The sequence below is a fragment of the Chlamydotis macqueenii genome, chromosome 1 (assembly GCF_036417535.1).
Source record: "Chlamydotis macqueenii isolate bChlMac1 chromosome 1, bChlMac1.mat, whole genome shotgun sequence".
Taxonomy (NCBI): domain Eukaryota; kingdom Metazoa; phylum Chordata; class Aves; order Otidiformes; family Otididae; genus Chlamydotis; species Chlamydotis macqueenii.
In genome coordinates, this window is record NC_141556.1 from 36,139,178 (window position 1) to 36,156,272 (window position 17,095).

Below are 17,095 nucleotides of genomic sequence, written 5' to 3' on the forward strand. Positions count from 1 at the left end.
AAATTTTGAGGTTGTCGTAGTTCAGCCCTGATCGGGACCAGACTACTCAGTCTCTCTCTTGCCCCCCCCACCCTCTGAGAGAATAGGGGGAAATGATAGAAGGAAAAATGGCTCGAGGTTTGAGATAAGGACAGGGAGAAATCCTTGAAGTTACCGTCATGGGCAAAACAGACTCGACTTGGGGAAAACTATTCATTTATTACTACAAACAGCAGGAGAATGAGACAGGGAACAAGATAACCTCCCTCCACCCCTCCCTCTTCCTAGGCTTAACATTATCTCTACTACCATCCCCTCCTGAGCAGCACAGGGGGGAAGAGGGAATGGGGGTCGTGGTCAGTTCATGCGTTGTTTTATGCTCCTACTTCATCATCGGGGGAAGAACTCCTCGCATTCCTCCTCTGCTCCAGCGTGGGGTCCCTCCCACAGGCCACAGTCCTTCGTGAAACTGCTCCGGAGTGGGTCATCTCTTCCACAGGTGCAGTCCCTCCAGAACAGCTGTCCCAGCGCGCCCTCCACGGGCCACAGCTTCCTTCAGGCCTCCACCTGCTCTGGCGTGGGACCCTCGCCGGAGCTGCAGGTGTATCTCTGCCCCTCCATGGACCTCCATGGGCTGCAGGGGGACAACCCGCTCCACCATGGTCGTCACCACAGGCTGGCTGCAGGGGAATCTTGGCCAGGAGCCGCATTACTCCTCCCCCTCCTTCACTGACCTCGGCATCTGCAGCCGTTCCTCACAACAGGCTGGCAGACGCCTCTCAGGATCCTTTTTACATCTTATTCACTTCTCATCTCCTCTCCACTTCTTGCAGCCGGGCCGGGCCAAGTTGGGCCCAGTCGGCTGCCCGGCAGGAGTCCAGAGGGTGAGGCCTGCAAGGCCCACAAGGCTTGCGCTTCCCCCTCTGTGCCCCTGCTCCCACTCAGCTGCTTCACATCTTCTCTTTTTTCTCTGTTTTCCCCTTCTTAAATACGTTATCACGGGACATTCTGTTACCAATTGGCTCGGCCTTGGCCAGCAGCAGGTCTGCCCTAGGCCTGGCCAAGTCCACTGAAGAAAGGGGAGCAACTTCTATCAGTTTCCTACAGAAGCTGTCACCTTAGGCCCCCCCTCACTAAACAAAACCAGAACAGAGCTCTACCCCAAGATTAACTAGGCTGCCTTTCACCTGCAGTCAGGGAAGACAAACAGGCAGGCCCAGCAGAAGATCTATTCCATTCTAAAAGAGGTCATGTAAGTTGTTACATGGAAGTGCCAGTTCTTGCTATGAGAGCATGAGACAACTACTTTAGGCTTAGATATCTGGTGTCCTGCGGGTTTTTTTTCCAGTTTACTTTCCACATCTCAAAACGTCGATGAATCTCAGTCAGTGGCTCAGCCAGCCACACTAGACACAACTGACTTCGTTATTACAGCATCTTGATGGTGCTATAGTTTTTCTGAGCTCCCCTAAGAGGATTTTTTTTTTTGCCTTTTTTGTTTGTTTGTTTGTTTGTTTGCTTTTTTGTTTTTTTTCACCCGTCCTTTGCAGGGGCCAACTCTGAGGCTTGGCTATTTTTTCCAAGAGGAATCAGTATTCTGTTGTTTTTCTGCCCCTTCTTAAAAATAAATTCATCCCAATTATGTGGTTTCAATTTACATTTCACTTTCACCCAGAGGTGCTGATTTGCCTCATACAGAAACTGAAAGCTTTGTCCAAGAAACTTTCTGAAGGCATGCATGATGTTAAGAAGGATTTCAGTCTGTTAATTAATGAATATAAGAGACCTTAATTCAGGAAAACCAGTCATTGAGACATGAAATACTTACAGTCTTGTGTAAAAGTCGCTTTACATTATATAGTTGAAATAGTCTTAGAACGGGAGGGAGCACAGTAAAGTAAAAAAAAAAAAAAAAAGGCAAAAGCAAAAATCAACCCAGAATTAACTAAAAACTTACATATTCTGAATAAACATGGATTATTTTTTTCCACTATTTATGTAATATAATCTTAGTTTAAATGAATCTGATTTTTAATAGGAAAAAAGGTGTGAAATCATTTAGGTTTTGCTTCTCTGTTTTTTTTTTTAACACGTAAACGTTCCCAATTTTAGACTGTGTTTCTTTTTCAGAATTGAGTTTTCGTGTGCACACAAACTTAACTAAGCATACACTTCCTTAGTGTATCCATGTCTTTGTAGTACTTTGCCTCTCCTGAGTTGACCTCAAATAGCAGAACAATTAAGACGACTTGTCCCTGTGAGAAACAGTATTACACGGCTTTACAGAGGAAAATGGGAACTGGAAGAAGTTGTCTGGAGAAAACTTCTTCCTCCAGAAGTTGCCTGGAGGAGATCAAGCAGTCCCTTACAGAACCAGAAGCAAAGGACTATGAGTTACTGGATGCTTCAGTTTTCTCAGCTGTAGAATGTTCTTTCACTTTCCAATCAGTATGAAAACCATATGTACTTTACAAGCATACAGAAACTCTTGGCATGTTTTCCCCAACAGAATGTCAACTGGTTTAAATGTCTTTTAAACAAGCAATCAGTGATTTAATTGAACATGATGCCTAATATAGGTAACAACTTTAAAAACAGGGAACTACAAGATAATAAAAAAATACTTTATCTCGTTCTTAAGGTGGCGATGTTTTGGCAGCTCTCTAGCGTGACTTTCTCAACTACAAATTTGTCCCAAGTTGTCACTAAAGGCATCACATTTTATTCTCAACCCATATTGTAGATGTTTTTGCACTGAGAACTCAATTTTCACTTGACGTCAGGCTGGAAGCTGGGTTATTTCCATATTCTGCATCACTGATGTTAATATGGTCTTTGTAAACTGAATTATACTTTTAACTCTTGCAGCCGAATTCCTCGTGTATTGGTAGGCGGGTTTTTTTCGTTCGTAAGATGTGTTGGTGGTGAAGTCCAAAACAAACTTGCTAATAACGTTAACGTTTGTGACTTTTGTGAATTCGTAACGAGGTTCACTTCTTTGAGCTCGGTTTCTGGTACGGAGTAATCGTCCGGGGGCCTATTTCCATTTAGAAATAAAAGAGCTTCCAGGTTTTCTACTTGTATAAAAAATGCTTTAGGGTGGCAAACGAATCAATTTTTAAAAGTTAAAGCCCGCGGCCAAAGAACACACTCTTTGCTTTGTACTTTTAAAGCAGCTCCCCCCTCCGTCTTTGCGGATGAGGCGGGGCGTTAGCGCCGCCGCCGCACGCCGCGTTCGCTCGGGCACCGCCGGGCTGCACCCACGGGATGCTGCACCCACGGGAGAGCTGGTGCCAGCTCCATCTTTCCTCCACTGACCGGGCGACACAAGGAATCAGAAAGCACGGTGACATTTCAGGGCCACCCTGCAGCTTCCAGCGCCCTCTCCCGCCCGCCCCGCCACCCCCGGACGGCGGAGCCTCTCCTCTCCCACGAGGCTCCCCTCCCGCAGCCTTAAAGAGGCGAAAAGCCCGTGCCTGCTGCCGCGCTGCTCAGAACGCGTTTCCAGTGAAAAGCCCCAGTTTAAGGGCGTCTGTTCCACCCTCGCCCCGCCTACACTTCCCGTGGGCCCCGCTCCGGCCGCAGCCTTTCCCGCGGCTCTTACGGAGTCCCGGATCGAGAGCGGGAGATTCTCCCCCTCCCGGCATTCCCCCCACCCTCGGACGAGCGTAACACCCTCTGCGCAGTCCGGCGGGAATCCGGAGAAGAGCCGCAGCGGAGTGGCGCAGCGTCCGTCTCTGAATAGCGGCCTCCGGCCTCCCGCCTCCCCGCGCCATCTTGACTACCCGCTGGGGGCAGCGTGCCCCCTCCCTCTTCAAGATGGCGCCGGCCGGGTGAGTGACATGTCCAGTCACGTGGGCAGCGGATGAGCCCCTCTCTCCCCCCCGCCTTAAATGATCTCTATGGTTCAGCCGGACACACAGGCGGCAGCGGCGGCGAGGGACGGAGCCGCGGCGGGAGCGGGGCCGCGGCGCCCGCCCGGCGCCTCCTTTGTCTGCGGCCTCGGCAAAGGCGAGCGCTTCCCCCTCCCCGACCACCCGGGCTGCGCCCCGACGCCCTCGCCTGAGGGCTCGGCTCCCTCTTCCCCCCCGGGAGAGGCGGCGGGAGCTCCCTGCTGGGGCGGGGGTCCTTCCTTGGCCCCTTCGCCCCGGGCGGCGGCACGACGCGTCCTCGGGCAAGCGGGGCCGGGGCCGGAGCGCCCCAGCCCATCGCCTCCGCCTCCCCGGGGAGCGGGCGGACCGGCCTGGCGGGGCCCGGCGGGTGGGGGCAGCGGCGGGCGGGCTGCTTGCTGCCGGCGGCGGCGGCCGCCTCCCCGCCCCGCACCCCCTTCCTCCGCGGTCTGCTCGCCGGCGGGGCCGGGGCTGGCGGGGCCGTGGCTGGCGGGGCCGCGGGGCGGCCGTGCCGCAGGGAGGGGCGGCGCGGGCAGGTCCTGTGCCACCGCTGTTTCTGCGGAGGCGAGGTGGGGGGGCAGGGAGGGCGGCTGAAGCGGGCGGGGGGGGGTTCGGGGTGTGGGGGGGGTGTCTATCTGTTATGTCTCTCCCCCCCCCCCCCCCCCCGACCCCCTCCCATTTCTCTCCTTTCTTCCCTCCCTCCTTCTCCTCCCCGCCCCATCTGTTATAGGCTTGCGGAACTGTGGCTGTTTGAAATTAAACGTGATCTTTACTGTACCAGCTGGGGTCTGTAATGTATCTGATAAATGAAGCTCTTCCCGTCGGTTTCAGGTCATGCAAGGAAAAGGGCAAAGCTGGGGAGGGAGCTGGGCGGGGTTTCCCTTTGCTTTTCACAGTCAGGCGAGAGGAGTCTGGTTGATGTCTGCAGCAGATAAAGGAGACGAGAGGATCATCAAAAGACCCCAGAGCCCTTTTATCTTTCTGCTGGTTTTCCCGCTAATTTCGTTTATCGTTGCTGTGGTGTCTGTCTGCTTGTTTCCCCCCTTTTGGAAGGGGTCGGGTGCACCAGGGCCCTGGCTGAGGTAGTAGTTTGTGCTGTTGGTCGGGTTGTGACATTGCCCGCTGTGGAGATAACTGCGCAAGCTACTGCCTTGCTAGTGCTGGTGATGATCAGCTGCAGATGAAGACAATGACAATGGGAATCCCCTTTGTTTTCCCTGGATTGCATGCTGCTGAGGTGGCAACAATTCCTTCTCCTCCTACTTCTGCAGAAGAAGTCTAGCCTTGGCTGCAGAGATGAGTAGTGGGGTTCGACCCCATCGGTAGGATGCTACTTCTTTTGCAGAGCTGGATGAAAAACTGTTAGTTTCACACTCTTTGGAGGGTACCTGAATTTGGGCTGAAGAGCAAGTGTCTGCATTTCTTTTTATGCTGAGACCTTATTATTCACATGGCACCCTTGAAAGAGCTGGATTTTGTATTCTGTGAAGACAGAGATCAATGACAGACTTGTATTTTCTGTGTTCTGAATATGGAAAACTTGTACGTGTGATATTAAGTGCTTTTGTTTGAATGGTAAAAAATCCTGAATATTTATCTAACAAAAATGAAAATACGTAATTACTACTTTCCTTACATTGATAAGATAGTCTTTTTACAGTATAGTTGACTAATTGTACTGCTTGTGCTAACAATTTTTTTTTTAGGTGAACTTCTGAGATAATTTTTCTGTATATTTTTTGACTGACTTATTGTGAAAAGGAAACGCATGAATCTGCTACTGTGTGTGTGACTTAATTAAAATTGCTGGTATACTTATAGTGATGGTTGAGGGTATCTTTTTGATACAAATTTTAGTGTGTGAGCCCTTATTAAAATGGTTTAAACTTGCAATATATTAAAACATTTACAATAAATGCACATAAGTGTCTTTTATGTTTTTAAGAATTAGAGTTATTTTTTCAGTCTTTGTAAGACCTAACTACAGACAGGTTGTGGTTAATCTTTTGAGTTCATATGAAAGTTAAGCTCTAGCTAAACACTTGAAAAATAGTTGATGTGTTAATACTGCTTCTAATTCACAGATCTAATGTATTTATAATATTGGGAAGAGTTTAGCAACTTACAGATATTTAACTTTGTCTCTTCTTTTTTTTTTTTTTTTTATTATTTGAACTGATTATGTGTTTAGAAGACATACAAAGGTTGCTCTTGCATTTCTGCTGAATGTAAAGTGCCTTGCAGAACACAGGGAACATTGTACTTGCTGACAAATTTAATCTGATGATACTTCATTTCTACCCAGTGCAATGTGTTATTCTGGTAATTCAAGCTCTGTTGTAAACTAAACTTTTTAACAGCTAGGTATTCTCATGCTCACTAATAAACTAACATGTTAAATGGTCTTACTAGTAGATTTTCTTTGAAATAAAATAGCATCATAGTTGTGGACTGTCCACAAACTTAAAACACACCTTTGCTTTTTTTTCCCCCACCTTAATTGAAAGGGGCAAAAAGGATACAACAGCTGCCTACTTCTCACATCCTAACAATCAGCACATTTCAAACAGAGCCCCTTGAGGGAAGGGTGGTAGGGTTCCAGAGGATCTGGAAGGTAGGGTGATATTTTCCACCATCTACCTTTAGGTATCTATTTTAGCTAGCTAATCCACTAGTCCCCCTCTTTTCAGTGGAGGAGGCAGAGATAGATCTCTGATGTAAATCGCACTTTCAAGAGCCTTAGCATTATTTGATCTGAATTATCCTTTCAAGGAGCTTGTCTCTATGTTGATTTTAAGGGAGGTGAAGGAGCTTCAGCTAAGCTAAGTGCCTGTAGGTGGGCGGTGTGAAATTGTCCTCTCTGTTGCTTTCCCTTATGCTCGGGGAAGTTGGGTAGAACTAGAACTTGACTCCCTCTGTAGCTTCTTGGGTTTGAGGGAGAGAATCAATGGGAGAAGATGTGTTCAAGTATACTACTATTAAGCACTTAGTTGTTTATCTTCTGTGTAAAATATCTCCCTTAAACTTCAGTTGCCACCTGAGCAATCAGTTCTTTGTGCTCTGGATGATGACTTCAGAGTTCAGGAGAATGTTAAAAGCCTCTACTAAAATAAGAAAGTGCTACTGAAATAATGCAGGTAGGGGGACTAGTGGTGAGATGTGTAATGCACGAGGTGGTTTGTCCTTATGTCCACATAGGTCTTGGTTATGTATTGCTTGGTAGGTTTTAGAAGCGTCCATGTGAATTATTTCTTTGAGGAGTTGTATTTGAGATACTAAGCATTGCTTTAGTGATATCCGTACATTCCTTAGTTCAGAACACTTCTCAGTCTTGCGCTCAAAGTATAGAAATTAGTCCAGACAAGATCCATCCTTAGCGTTGTCCTACTCTCAGTCCTTACTGCCTAACTGTGCAACTTGCACAGCTTGCTTCTATGACGGTAACTGTGACATCATGCTTTGAGGCAAAAATAATAATTCTTCAGGAATGGAGAGCCTTGTCTTAGTGATGTAAAAGTCGAAGCTGATATTTCTGAAAATACTATGAAAACCTAAAATGGAAGGAGTAGCTCATGTCTTGCAAATTCAGTGATCCTTTATTGTGATTTGATGAATTTGGAAAGAAAAATTGCATCATGCCAATTAGAAAACTGCACTGCTGGCATGTTATTGTCTATGGCATTGTCTCTGGCTGAATTTTTTTTTTATCTTTACTCTTCAGAGGTTTCACTCAGTCAAACTTGTGTGAATTTGTTACAGAAACATTAAAATAGGCACATGGCTGAGTTGATGGAATTTCTGTGCAAAGTTACTTAGTTTATAGTATCCCTAGTGTGTATTGTTTGCTGTGCTGAGTGAGAAAGTGCTGCAAGAAATGTTCCTCTGTAGGTTTTCTGAGCACTTCTTTTGACTCATGGAATAATAAAAATGCATTGAGATTCACAGCATAGTCGATTAAGCTTTAGATGCTCTTATTCCCTGGTTTGATGTCTCTTTGCACTACAGTCTTACCTATTTTCTGAGGAACAGTCACCAGCTGCTCACCCCTCCAGCTACTGTCTGTCAGTGCTGCTTCTAAAGATACTGGCACGCATCAACCTAAAATCTTAGATAGTTGCTTCCCTGCAGGGTGCAGTTGCCCTCTCTGGCACCAAGGAGAGTGCTGTGTTCCCATGCTAGCAAAACTGGTATTTGAGAACTTCTCTTCACCGGAGGCTGGCTTGGTTCTACTTTTAATAGATCCTGGGCCATGGACTTAATGAGTGAGACCTCCCACTTACACGGGGAAGCAGCTTTTAAGACAGTAAGAGGAAATGCCAGTTTCTAGAGAGTTACGTCTATAAATACATAAGCGCTTACTTAAAATACATCAATGCTTTTAACAAGTTACATGTGCGGCTTCCCGTTGGATGATTTATTTGTACGAATGAGTACTAAATTAACATAAAGAAGTGCTTACACTAGTAATTGTAAATGAAAATGGACTATATTCTTTATGTTTAAGTTAGCTTACTTGTATCTTCTGCTGTCACATGCCTAAGTGTTACTCAACGAAATGATAAAAATTGGGTCTAGAACATTGCTTCTGGGGAGGTTTTATATATGTTAAGGGTATATGCCTCTAGAGAGATTCTTTCTGTAGCAGAAATAGAAATGTCATTCAACATGTAAGTGTGAATGTTTGGGAAACTCTTAAATACCTAGATTTTTGTTATATAGAATACTCTTAATATTAGTCTTCTAACATACATTTGTATCATAATTTATAGACATTTATAAATTTATTTTTGAGAAAGTATACCACCCTTTTAGGTCAGCGAGTTGGATTTTTAGCTGGGATTCTTTTAGCCTTTCAGCTGCATTAATGTACAGGCTTTGTGAATTTTTGTCAAAAAAGAGCATGTGTCCTGCCAGTGAAAGTGTGAAAGGTGGGGAAAGACAAGAAATGTAACAGAAAAAGTTACCTTTACTGGAGATTTAGTGGAATCACTCAAGTGAAAGGCTCATATTTAATGGGAAGTGGCTGGGGTGTGCCCTTGGGCACAGAAAGTGCTACATCATGGTGAAGAGCAGCTGTGTTCAGTCTGGAAAGAATCTGAAGACTAGAAGTGAACTTTTGTTTCTTCTTTCTGGCCAAGACTTTACCTGCAGAAAGAGCTCTCTTGCCTGGCCTTCCAGTTTCTCTTCCCAAGTTTGCATATTTCTGCTGTCTTTCTCTTGTCTTTGCACCTAAAGTTCTCACTCTGGCCCTGTTAGTTTGTGTACCCTGCTTGCCTCTGCAAGCCAGGTGAAGCTGCCCGTACCTTTGTACTTCATGGCTTTTGAAGTTTGCCGGCCTGTTTTAGGCTTTTGGTGAAGGTTGTAATGGCTGCAACAAAGAACTGTCTTGGTGCCACAGACTAGCTTCGTCTGGAATTTAGTGATGCCAGTGTGTCAGTACACAAATGGAAAAAAAAATCCAGTCTTGCACATATTTCTAAATGCTGTAAGTCTCTTGTTCCAGGCCAGCTAAGAAAATAGCATCTATGATGTCTGGTTGTCAGATCCCTTCCCAGTCCCTGATCACCTTTTTCCTTTTTTTTCACCCTTTTTCCCACCATAGTGACTTTTGAAGCTAAGGACTGTCTTCAGCCACTTGAAAGAAGGTTGAAGTTTTAAAAGAAAATTATGTTGTTCTAACTTAGATGAAAAAATGTTTAAACATCTCATTGCTAAAGTGTTGTGGCATTTCCCAATTTCCCCTTTCACCTGAAGAAAAGTGTAAGTATGCCTCATCCCATTCTGAAGGATGCCTTTTCTGCCCTCCATTTCATCCTTTGCAAGAAGCAGTGATTTGCCTTGCGTGTGTCTTAACCCTTATCCCACAGAAAAAAAAAAAAAAAAGATGAAGGAATTGGTATCAAAACGCTGGCATTGAATGAGGCAGGGTCATACTTATTGCACCTCCTATGTGGAGGTTTGCGAGCACTGGAGAGGAAGAGGGGATAGTTTGCTGTTGGTTAACTTTTGAAGTACCACATCAGGGGGGACTATTCAACTGATAGCTCAGGGACCTGGTATTACCTGTGGTGTGCGTTCCTGGTAGGGTATGTTACTTTGGTGCCAGGACCTTTGACCAGAAAGGCAAGAGAATCCTTCATATGCCACCTGCAATGAAAAATAGTATGTGTGGAAGCAAAGAAAAAAGTATGGTGACAGACTTCCAGCTGCTTTGAAATCTACTTTTTCCATCTGATTTCTGGTTTATCTGGTAAAAATCAGGATGGTTTGTGTGTGTGGTTTTTGCTGAGGCCTTGTGTTTCAGGCTGACACTTAGTTTTCAGTCTAAAACAGATCTTGTTCACTCCCAGAGTTTCTACACCATGCTCTTAAGGGGGAGGTTGGTCCAGTTGAGGAGCTTCCAGAAGATTAAAATAAACCTAATAAATAGTACATTTTAATTATCATAAAAAGCATAAATCATTATAGTGAATTACACTTCAGTATTTGAGGTATGAAGTGGTGCCTTTTTTCTTAGGTAGGTGTAAGTGAAAGCTAGATCACTCTTGTCTAATAAAGTGATATTTGAGATTAATTGCATTTCTGTAGAGGACCACAGGATTCGTTAGGTAGTGATGTGTGCAGCTGTTAGACATGTTCATCTCTCGTGTGGTGGCATGCCTAATTGAAATAACACAGAGGAGCCAAAAGTGACCTCAAAACATGAGACATTTATTTGAGAGCCTCTGTGGTGTTTCCACTCCAGTACTGGTGCATGGGACCTTCAGAACCTTCTGGAAGTTGTATTGCTATGTCAATGACCGATGTAATAGGTACTAATTCAGGTAAGAAAGCCACCACCTGGATCCATTTTGCCATTCCCCATGTGTTGACAGGACAGATCATACTATTGCGTGTTTCCTTGAATTATTTTTAGATGTGTTGTAGCTGAACCCCGAGTTCTGGCAGGAGGAAGATGAGGCCAAGGAGGTAGATGTTTAATGGCATGTTTTCTTTTTGTTTTCTATCTTCCTAAATTGAACACATGTATTAGAACCTGAGGGAGGTGTAGGGCCGAAGTACAGTCATCTGTGAAACACTGTGCGACAGATGCACAGATTAAATGGTGTAGTCTGACTTGTTTGTGAAGCTCTGGGCTTCTTCCAGATTAACAGGTCACCTCTATACTGGAAGTCAGCAGCTGTGCTTTACAGTACAAAACCTATTCCTAAATTTCTTGGCAATGCAGGCTGCTCAAGTGAGGCAACTCTTCATCTATTGCATACCTAAGGGCTGTGCCACCATGCATAATTTATGTAAGGGTCTTCTGTAGACTACAGCCCTTCAGCATGTCCTGCAAAGTCAGTTCACTGCTGTATCGCATCTAGTTCTTGCTGCTTGTATCTAACAAGGACTGCTTCAAGGCCATCTGTGTTACACGGGACGGAACAAGGATGTCTACAATGATCTGGTTGGAGTTTGGATCTTAGGTTTTCTGTCATCCTAGCTCTCAAAAGCTTTCCTGTCTGGAAGGCTATCTGCACTTCCTTACAGGTCTAGGTCAAACTGCAGCTTAATCCTCATCAAGAGAGGTTTTGGCTTAGGTGAACAAGGGGGAAATTGCCAGCAGATCCAGGACAGCTGAATGAGTAGGCCTGTTTTCACAACTGTGAGTGAAGAGGTGTCACTGTCCCCACTGCATCAGTACACCTATTGTCAGGAGGGCAACTGCCCTCTATAAAACCTTGCTGCATCCAGTTCTGGTCACCTGGGGGACAGTTACTTTACAATGGGTAAATGTGATGTCTGAATTCATGTTACATGCAGAAACTTATCATTTTTTGGAGATTACAAACAGGATCTACTTTTCCATATGATGTCTTCTCTAGAGTTCTCAGGCTAAGCAGAAAATAAATTATTTCCTTACCTGCCTTACCTCATTAGGGGCCAGTGTCTGTATATACGATGGGCTGTACTGACTATGCGATATCTGTGCTTCCTGAGGTGGTCTTTCCCAAGGTGATAATTTTAAGTGTAATCAGGATCTACACATGCATGGTCACTGGCCATATCTATCTTGTGCTGCTCTGTGTCATGTAACCCTATCTGATTTAAACAGTGATTTCGGTCAGATGCTGAGATTGGGCAGCCTGGAGATCTAGCGTGGCAGTGTAATGGCAGTCCTTTGAGCTAGGCTCATTGCTGGTGCCATTGGTGTCAAGGTGGCCTTTCACGCAGCAAAACCTGAATGTGGACCCAGGAAATACTTTTGTCTGCAAGGATGCAGTAGGTTACTTTTGTATAACCTCATGCAGGTTTGGCTAGAATGCCTAGACGTCAGGTAGGTCTGAAGCAGTACATGCAGATATACAATGAGAGCTAGCACTACTGTACACATTAAATGTTTATAGGTGGGCCAGTCTGCCAGCTACGATGCCATTATTTTCCAGGTCCCTCAGGTTTCTTCCCTCTCTTGTGACCTAGCTTTTCCACTACTCCCCAGTCTCATGAACGTCTGTCTTCTTTCCAGCACCTGAAAGATTGCTTTCTAGTCATTGTAGTCCTTGATGTCGTACATGGTCTGTCATGCATCCTGTACCCAGCTGCTGTCTTTGCTACTGTAGTAAATAGTTCTAGGCTAGAGTTGAAAACAAAATAGAGAAGGATGGCAGAGGAAGCAAGTACTTAAGTTTGCTAATTGTTTTTTAATGCTTGAAAAGTAAAAATGGTTTAATGAGGCAACAAAGTGCAAGGCTTAAAGAAACTAGATAAACAGTAGCAATGCTAATCAAAACCCAAAGAAAATGATCCGTGCAAGGTCTAGTGGGAGCAGAGGTCCTTAAATATTTATGTTATATGTTCTCCCCTCCCTTCTCCAGCCTTGTACTACCTACGGCCCTGCTGTTTTAACAACACGATGGTGGAGTGTTTAGGGTATCACAGGCTCCTGACAACACCCAGCAGCCACTGCATGAGCTGCAGTGAGCTGAACTTGAATCCAGAGGCAGCACGCAAACAGTTCAGATGCCATTAGGATCTTCTGCTTCAGGAAGCCCTAATGCAGGTGGCTCAGCTGGTCGTGATGATCATGTGTAAGCCTGGCCAGATGGCTGTGGTCAGCTCGTGCCAAGGCCAGACTTGGCATTTGCCCAGAAAATCCTTTATGGTAATTCTGAGGTCTTTGTGGTACCCTGCACAGCCTCCTATTGACATGTGTGGCAGGAGGGGTTGCGGGCAGCTGTGAAGCGCCAGGGCCCACCTTCAGGAGAATCAACAGAGGCAGAGAGAGTGAACCGCTGGAAGTGAGCCGTGTACGGGGCTCTCTCCCAGCACCCATCTACTCTGGCACACGTATCCCAAGGCCAAAATTTGCAATTCTGTATATGGATGCCAGTATTGTTCAATCCAGTTATCAACGCTGAAGAAAGCGAAATACCGTCCATAATGATAGCTGCAGATGCCACAGTGATTGATAGGGCAGTACATGTGGAGCATTTACTGTTAGAAAGCAATCCAAAAGGTTTCATTAGTCACAGTCCAACATATTTAATACTGTCAATCATGAAGTACTGTATCTACTAGCAAAAAAAGTAGGCTACATCCGCAGGATGTGTTGTATGGAGACCTAAAAGTAGTTTGAGGTAACAGATGGCGACTCTTGGTCTGTTACATAAAATTATTTGTAAACGTCAGGGAAAAAAAATAAAAATAGAATTAATTCAGTCAAAAATTCCTACTGGTTTAAAGAACATATTGAGATTATTTCTGATGGATAATAGGAATGTTTCACAGGAAAATTATTGCAGTGGCTCCAGTGTTTTGAGAATTAAGCCTAGATGGTAGAAAATGAGAGCTCCCCCTCTCTTAATCTCCTTCGGAGGTCATTGTTTGAGTAAAAAGATGTGCAGCTTTTACCTGCAAAGTCAACACCAGTGTGGGTCACCACATTTACAGACTTCTGGGTTCAGTCATGAGGTGTTGAAATCACGAAGTCCTCAGGCCAAGCCAGGGCAGCAAGAACTGAAGTGATCTTACCGTCCTTACTGACTCTGCTCTGCTCCCAACAATCCCCCGAAATACCAAGACTTCACTACTTTTGATTGCCCCTTTGTGCTTCAGTTTCTCCCTCTTTATTTTTTTTCCTAGTCCTTCTGATTTTTGCCTTTATGCTAACCAAGTCTTGTTTAAATACTTATCTTCTGCAACCTTGTGAGCCAGTCAAAAGGCCTGTTACTATTTATCCCCAGCCAGCAGCTAAGCCCCACTGAGCCACTTGCTCACTCTTCCCTGGTGGGATGGGGGAGAGAATTGGAAAGGTAATGGGTTGAGGTAAAGACAGTTTAATAGGAAAAGCAAACGCTCTGCACATAAGCAAAGCAAAACAAGGCATTCATTGACTGTTTCCCATCGGCAGGCAGGTGCTCAGCCATCTCCAGGAAAGCAGGGCTCCATCACGCGTAACGGCTATTTGGGAAGATGAATGCCGTAACTCCAAACATCCCCTGCTTCCTTCCCCAGCTTTATGTGTTGAACACAATGTCATGTGGTCTGGGATGTCCCTTTGGTCAGCTGGGGTCAGCTGTCCCAGCTGTGTCCCCTCCCAGCTTCTTGTGCACCCCCAGCCTGCTTGCTGGTGGGGTGCTGGGAGAAGCAGAGAAGGCTCTGACTCTATGTAAGCACTGCTCAGCAGTAACTAAAACATCCTTGTGTTATCAACACTATTTTGAGCACAAATCCAAAACAGAGCCCCATACCAGCTACTAGGAAGAAAATTAGCTCTATCCCAGCCAAAATCAGCACAAGTGTCTTTGATGTGATAATAGTTTTGGCAGAGCTTGAAGTGACTGAAGGATGACACTTATCTTTTCATTAGTAGTGGCTGGTATGGAAGAACCTAGCAGGATCAAACACCATTTTCTTGTTTGTTTAGCATTTAGATTTTTTCCTCCTTTTCTCACTTGTTTGTACCTCCCTTTCGGCTTCACTGCATGAATCTCTAGGCTATTTCAATTTGTTTTCCAATCCCTAAAAACACTGTTAACACTATTACCAATATTTTGGTTTGTCAGGATTGTCAAAACAGGAGTGTTTTTTTTCTGTTCTATCTCAAATAATGGTAAAGGGATACAACTGAAGATTTAAGTTACCCTTCAAATGATTTAACGGGGTAAGATTTACTACTGCCTCCCCCACATTCTTTATAAATGGCTTGCATGTTTCTAGTATGGTTGCCTGTGATAAAGTTAAGCAGGATGAGATTGCTGGGCTCATAGCCTTGAGGTTTAATACGGTGCAAGGAAGCATCATATTAACCACTTTGGACTCATTTTGGCAGTATACAGGGACCAAGGTAGTCAACACAGGGACTACATCTCATTAAGCTAAGATTTAGAAAAGGGGCTGGTGTCATCATAATTCCTTTGAACTGGACTGCTACAGTGCTTCAGAATGTAGAAAGAAAGCTATTAAGCTGAACAAAGTGTTCTTCTCTTCCTAGAGCACTTGATTCTTGTATATTGATGGACTGGTCATCTTAATCCAGAAAGAAAATGGGACTATTGGAGAGAATTCAAAGAATGAAGTGTTTGGGGAAAAAAATCTCAAGACACAGGCTGTATACCTCTTCAGCAGATCAAAGAAAAGGATGGAAGGTAACACAGCACTTACACATGGCAAAGTAAACTGATTGTGGGGAGCTTTTAATAACACATTGAGGCACAGAAGATCCGGTTGTATCTTATACCATTAATGGCTACAGTTTGAATGCTAGGAGTAATTAAACATTTGAATAATTGGCAGGGAAAAGTGGCAGAATGGCAACGTGCTGTAAGTCTCACAACTGTCTCCTTAAACAGCATTCATTGATCCAGGTGTTTGAAAAAACTGTACGGCTATTGTATAAAGTGATGACAGTGGTACTGCTAGGCCAAAGTTGTCCCTGGGGATGGCTGTCTTTGGCCATCCCCAAACTCCATGGCTACTCAATGGCTGAGCTTTTGGAATGCTTTCAAAGCAGGATTCAAAGCCTGGTCATCAAAACAGTCAGCCCTTTCTACTTGGTGCTGTGGACCCTGGATCTCTGTTCCTTGGGAGTCAGTAATGCTGCCATCCTTGCTACACTTAAATTCCTCAGCTCCATGGAGTCTGAAAGGTCAGTGACCATGGCAATGGTCCTCCTTCTTTTCTGTAGCGCAAAAATCTGCAGAATGCCTATGGCTATTAATTGAAAATTCAAAGTAAATATTTTCCTTCTGCTTCTCCTCCCATGGTCAAGAAAAATTAAATCATTAACACTGCACTGTTGCAGTATTGTACACCACAGTTTTCTCTATGAAATACAGTTATTGTGTTTCCGGCACTAGTGTTTCCTTGGCCTCGTATTCTGCTGCCTTCACCATTCCTAGAAATAATGCTAAGCTCATGTTCCTGATTCTGGTTCACAAGGCACATGTCCGCACTGACGTAGGGACATACTTTTGGCCTTTGGAAAGAGTCGCTTTTCTTCTGGGACTATAATGAGTCATCTTTAGTGTTATCCTTTCTGCTGGATGTAGCTCTTCTGATGGTCAGCTAAACGTATCTGATGGGTATGTTGGTTATGGAATTTACCCAGACCTGTCCAACCAAACCCACTTTTTGGTCCTGTCTTCCTTCCCTGCATCTCAGCAGCCTTCTGCCCTCCCGGTCGCGGCAGCACCCAGCCACAGCTTTGTCAGCAGAAGCCCAGGGTCCTTTGGTCTCCTTTCCTTCTAGCTGTAGCAATGTCTGCCCATCCCAGCCGGTACAGAAACAGGTATTTTCCTCCTTCCTTGAGCAGCTACTGAACTCATTTTCCCCTGCCTGTCACCAAAAGCCAGGCGTTGCCCATACTGATAGGATGGTAGTGAGTAAAACCCGCTATCCCCCATGCTTAGTCGGCTGCTGCAAACCTACCTAAAAGGTTAGACAGCTACTGCTGTGGTGGCCTGGGAAGGATGAGGAGCAGCGGCTGGTCCTGCAAGGCAACCCCTCCTGTGCATTGTTACACAACAACCCTGCCGCTCTTGTTGCCTGACTTTACACGCTGGAGTGCAGACAGACTCGGGAGGTGCTGCGCTGCCAGCTTGAAGGAAAAGGTCTCCTGAGGAAAACTGTGAGTTGCAGTCTTTGCAGCACCGATTGGACTGTAGGTGGGGTGGGATTTGGGACAGGAGTTGTTTGGGGTTTTTTTTTTGTTGTTTTGTTTTTTTTTTTAAAGCAGCTAATGG

General features: G+C 45.1%; 1 protein-coding gene and 1 long non-coding RNA gene across 2 annotated transcripts in view; both read left to right on the forward strand.

Moving 5' to 3' along the window:
* The window catches only part of MON2 (MON2 regulator of endosome-to-Golgi trafficking), a 100,761-nt gene extending 85,267 nt beyond the window's left edge, over positions 1-15,494 (forward strand). Inside the window, exon 36 of the mRNA XM_086748548.1 lies at positions 15,346-15,494. Within this exon, the coding sequence (XP_086604674.1) occupies positions 15,346-15,354 (9 nt within the window). The 3' untranslated portion in view covers positions 15,355-15,494. The remainder of the gene's footprint in view (positions 1-15,345) is intronic.
* Positions 3,448-9,627, forward strand: LOC147601999 (uncharacterized). The gene is made up of 3 exons (XR_015258655.1): positions 3,448-3,812; positions 6,061-6,191; positions 9,472-9,627. It is a non-coding gene; the product is annotated as an uncharacterized LOC147601999 (long non-coding RNA).
* Positions 15,495-17,095: the final 1,601 nt, after the last annotated feature.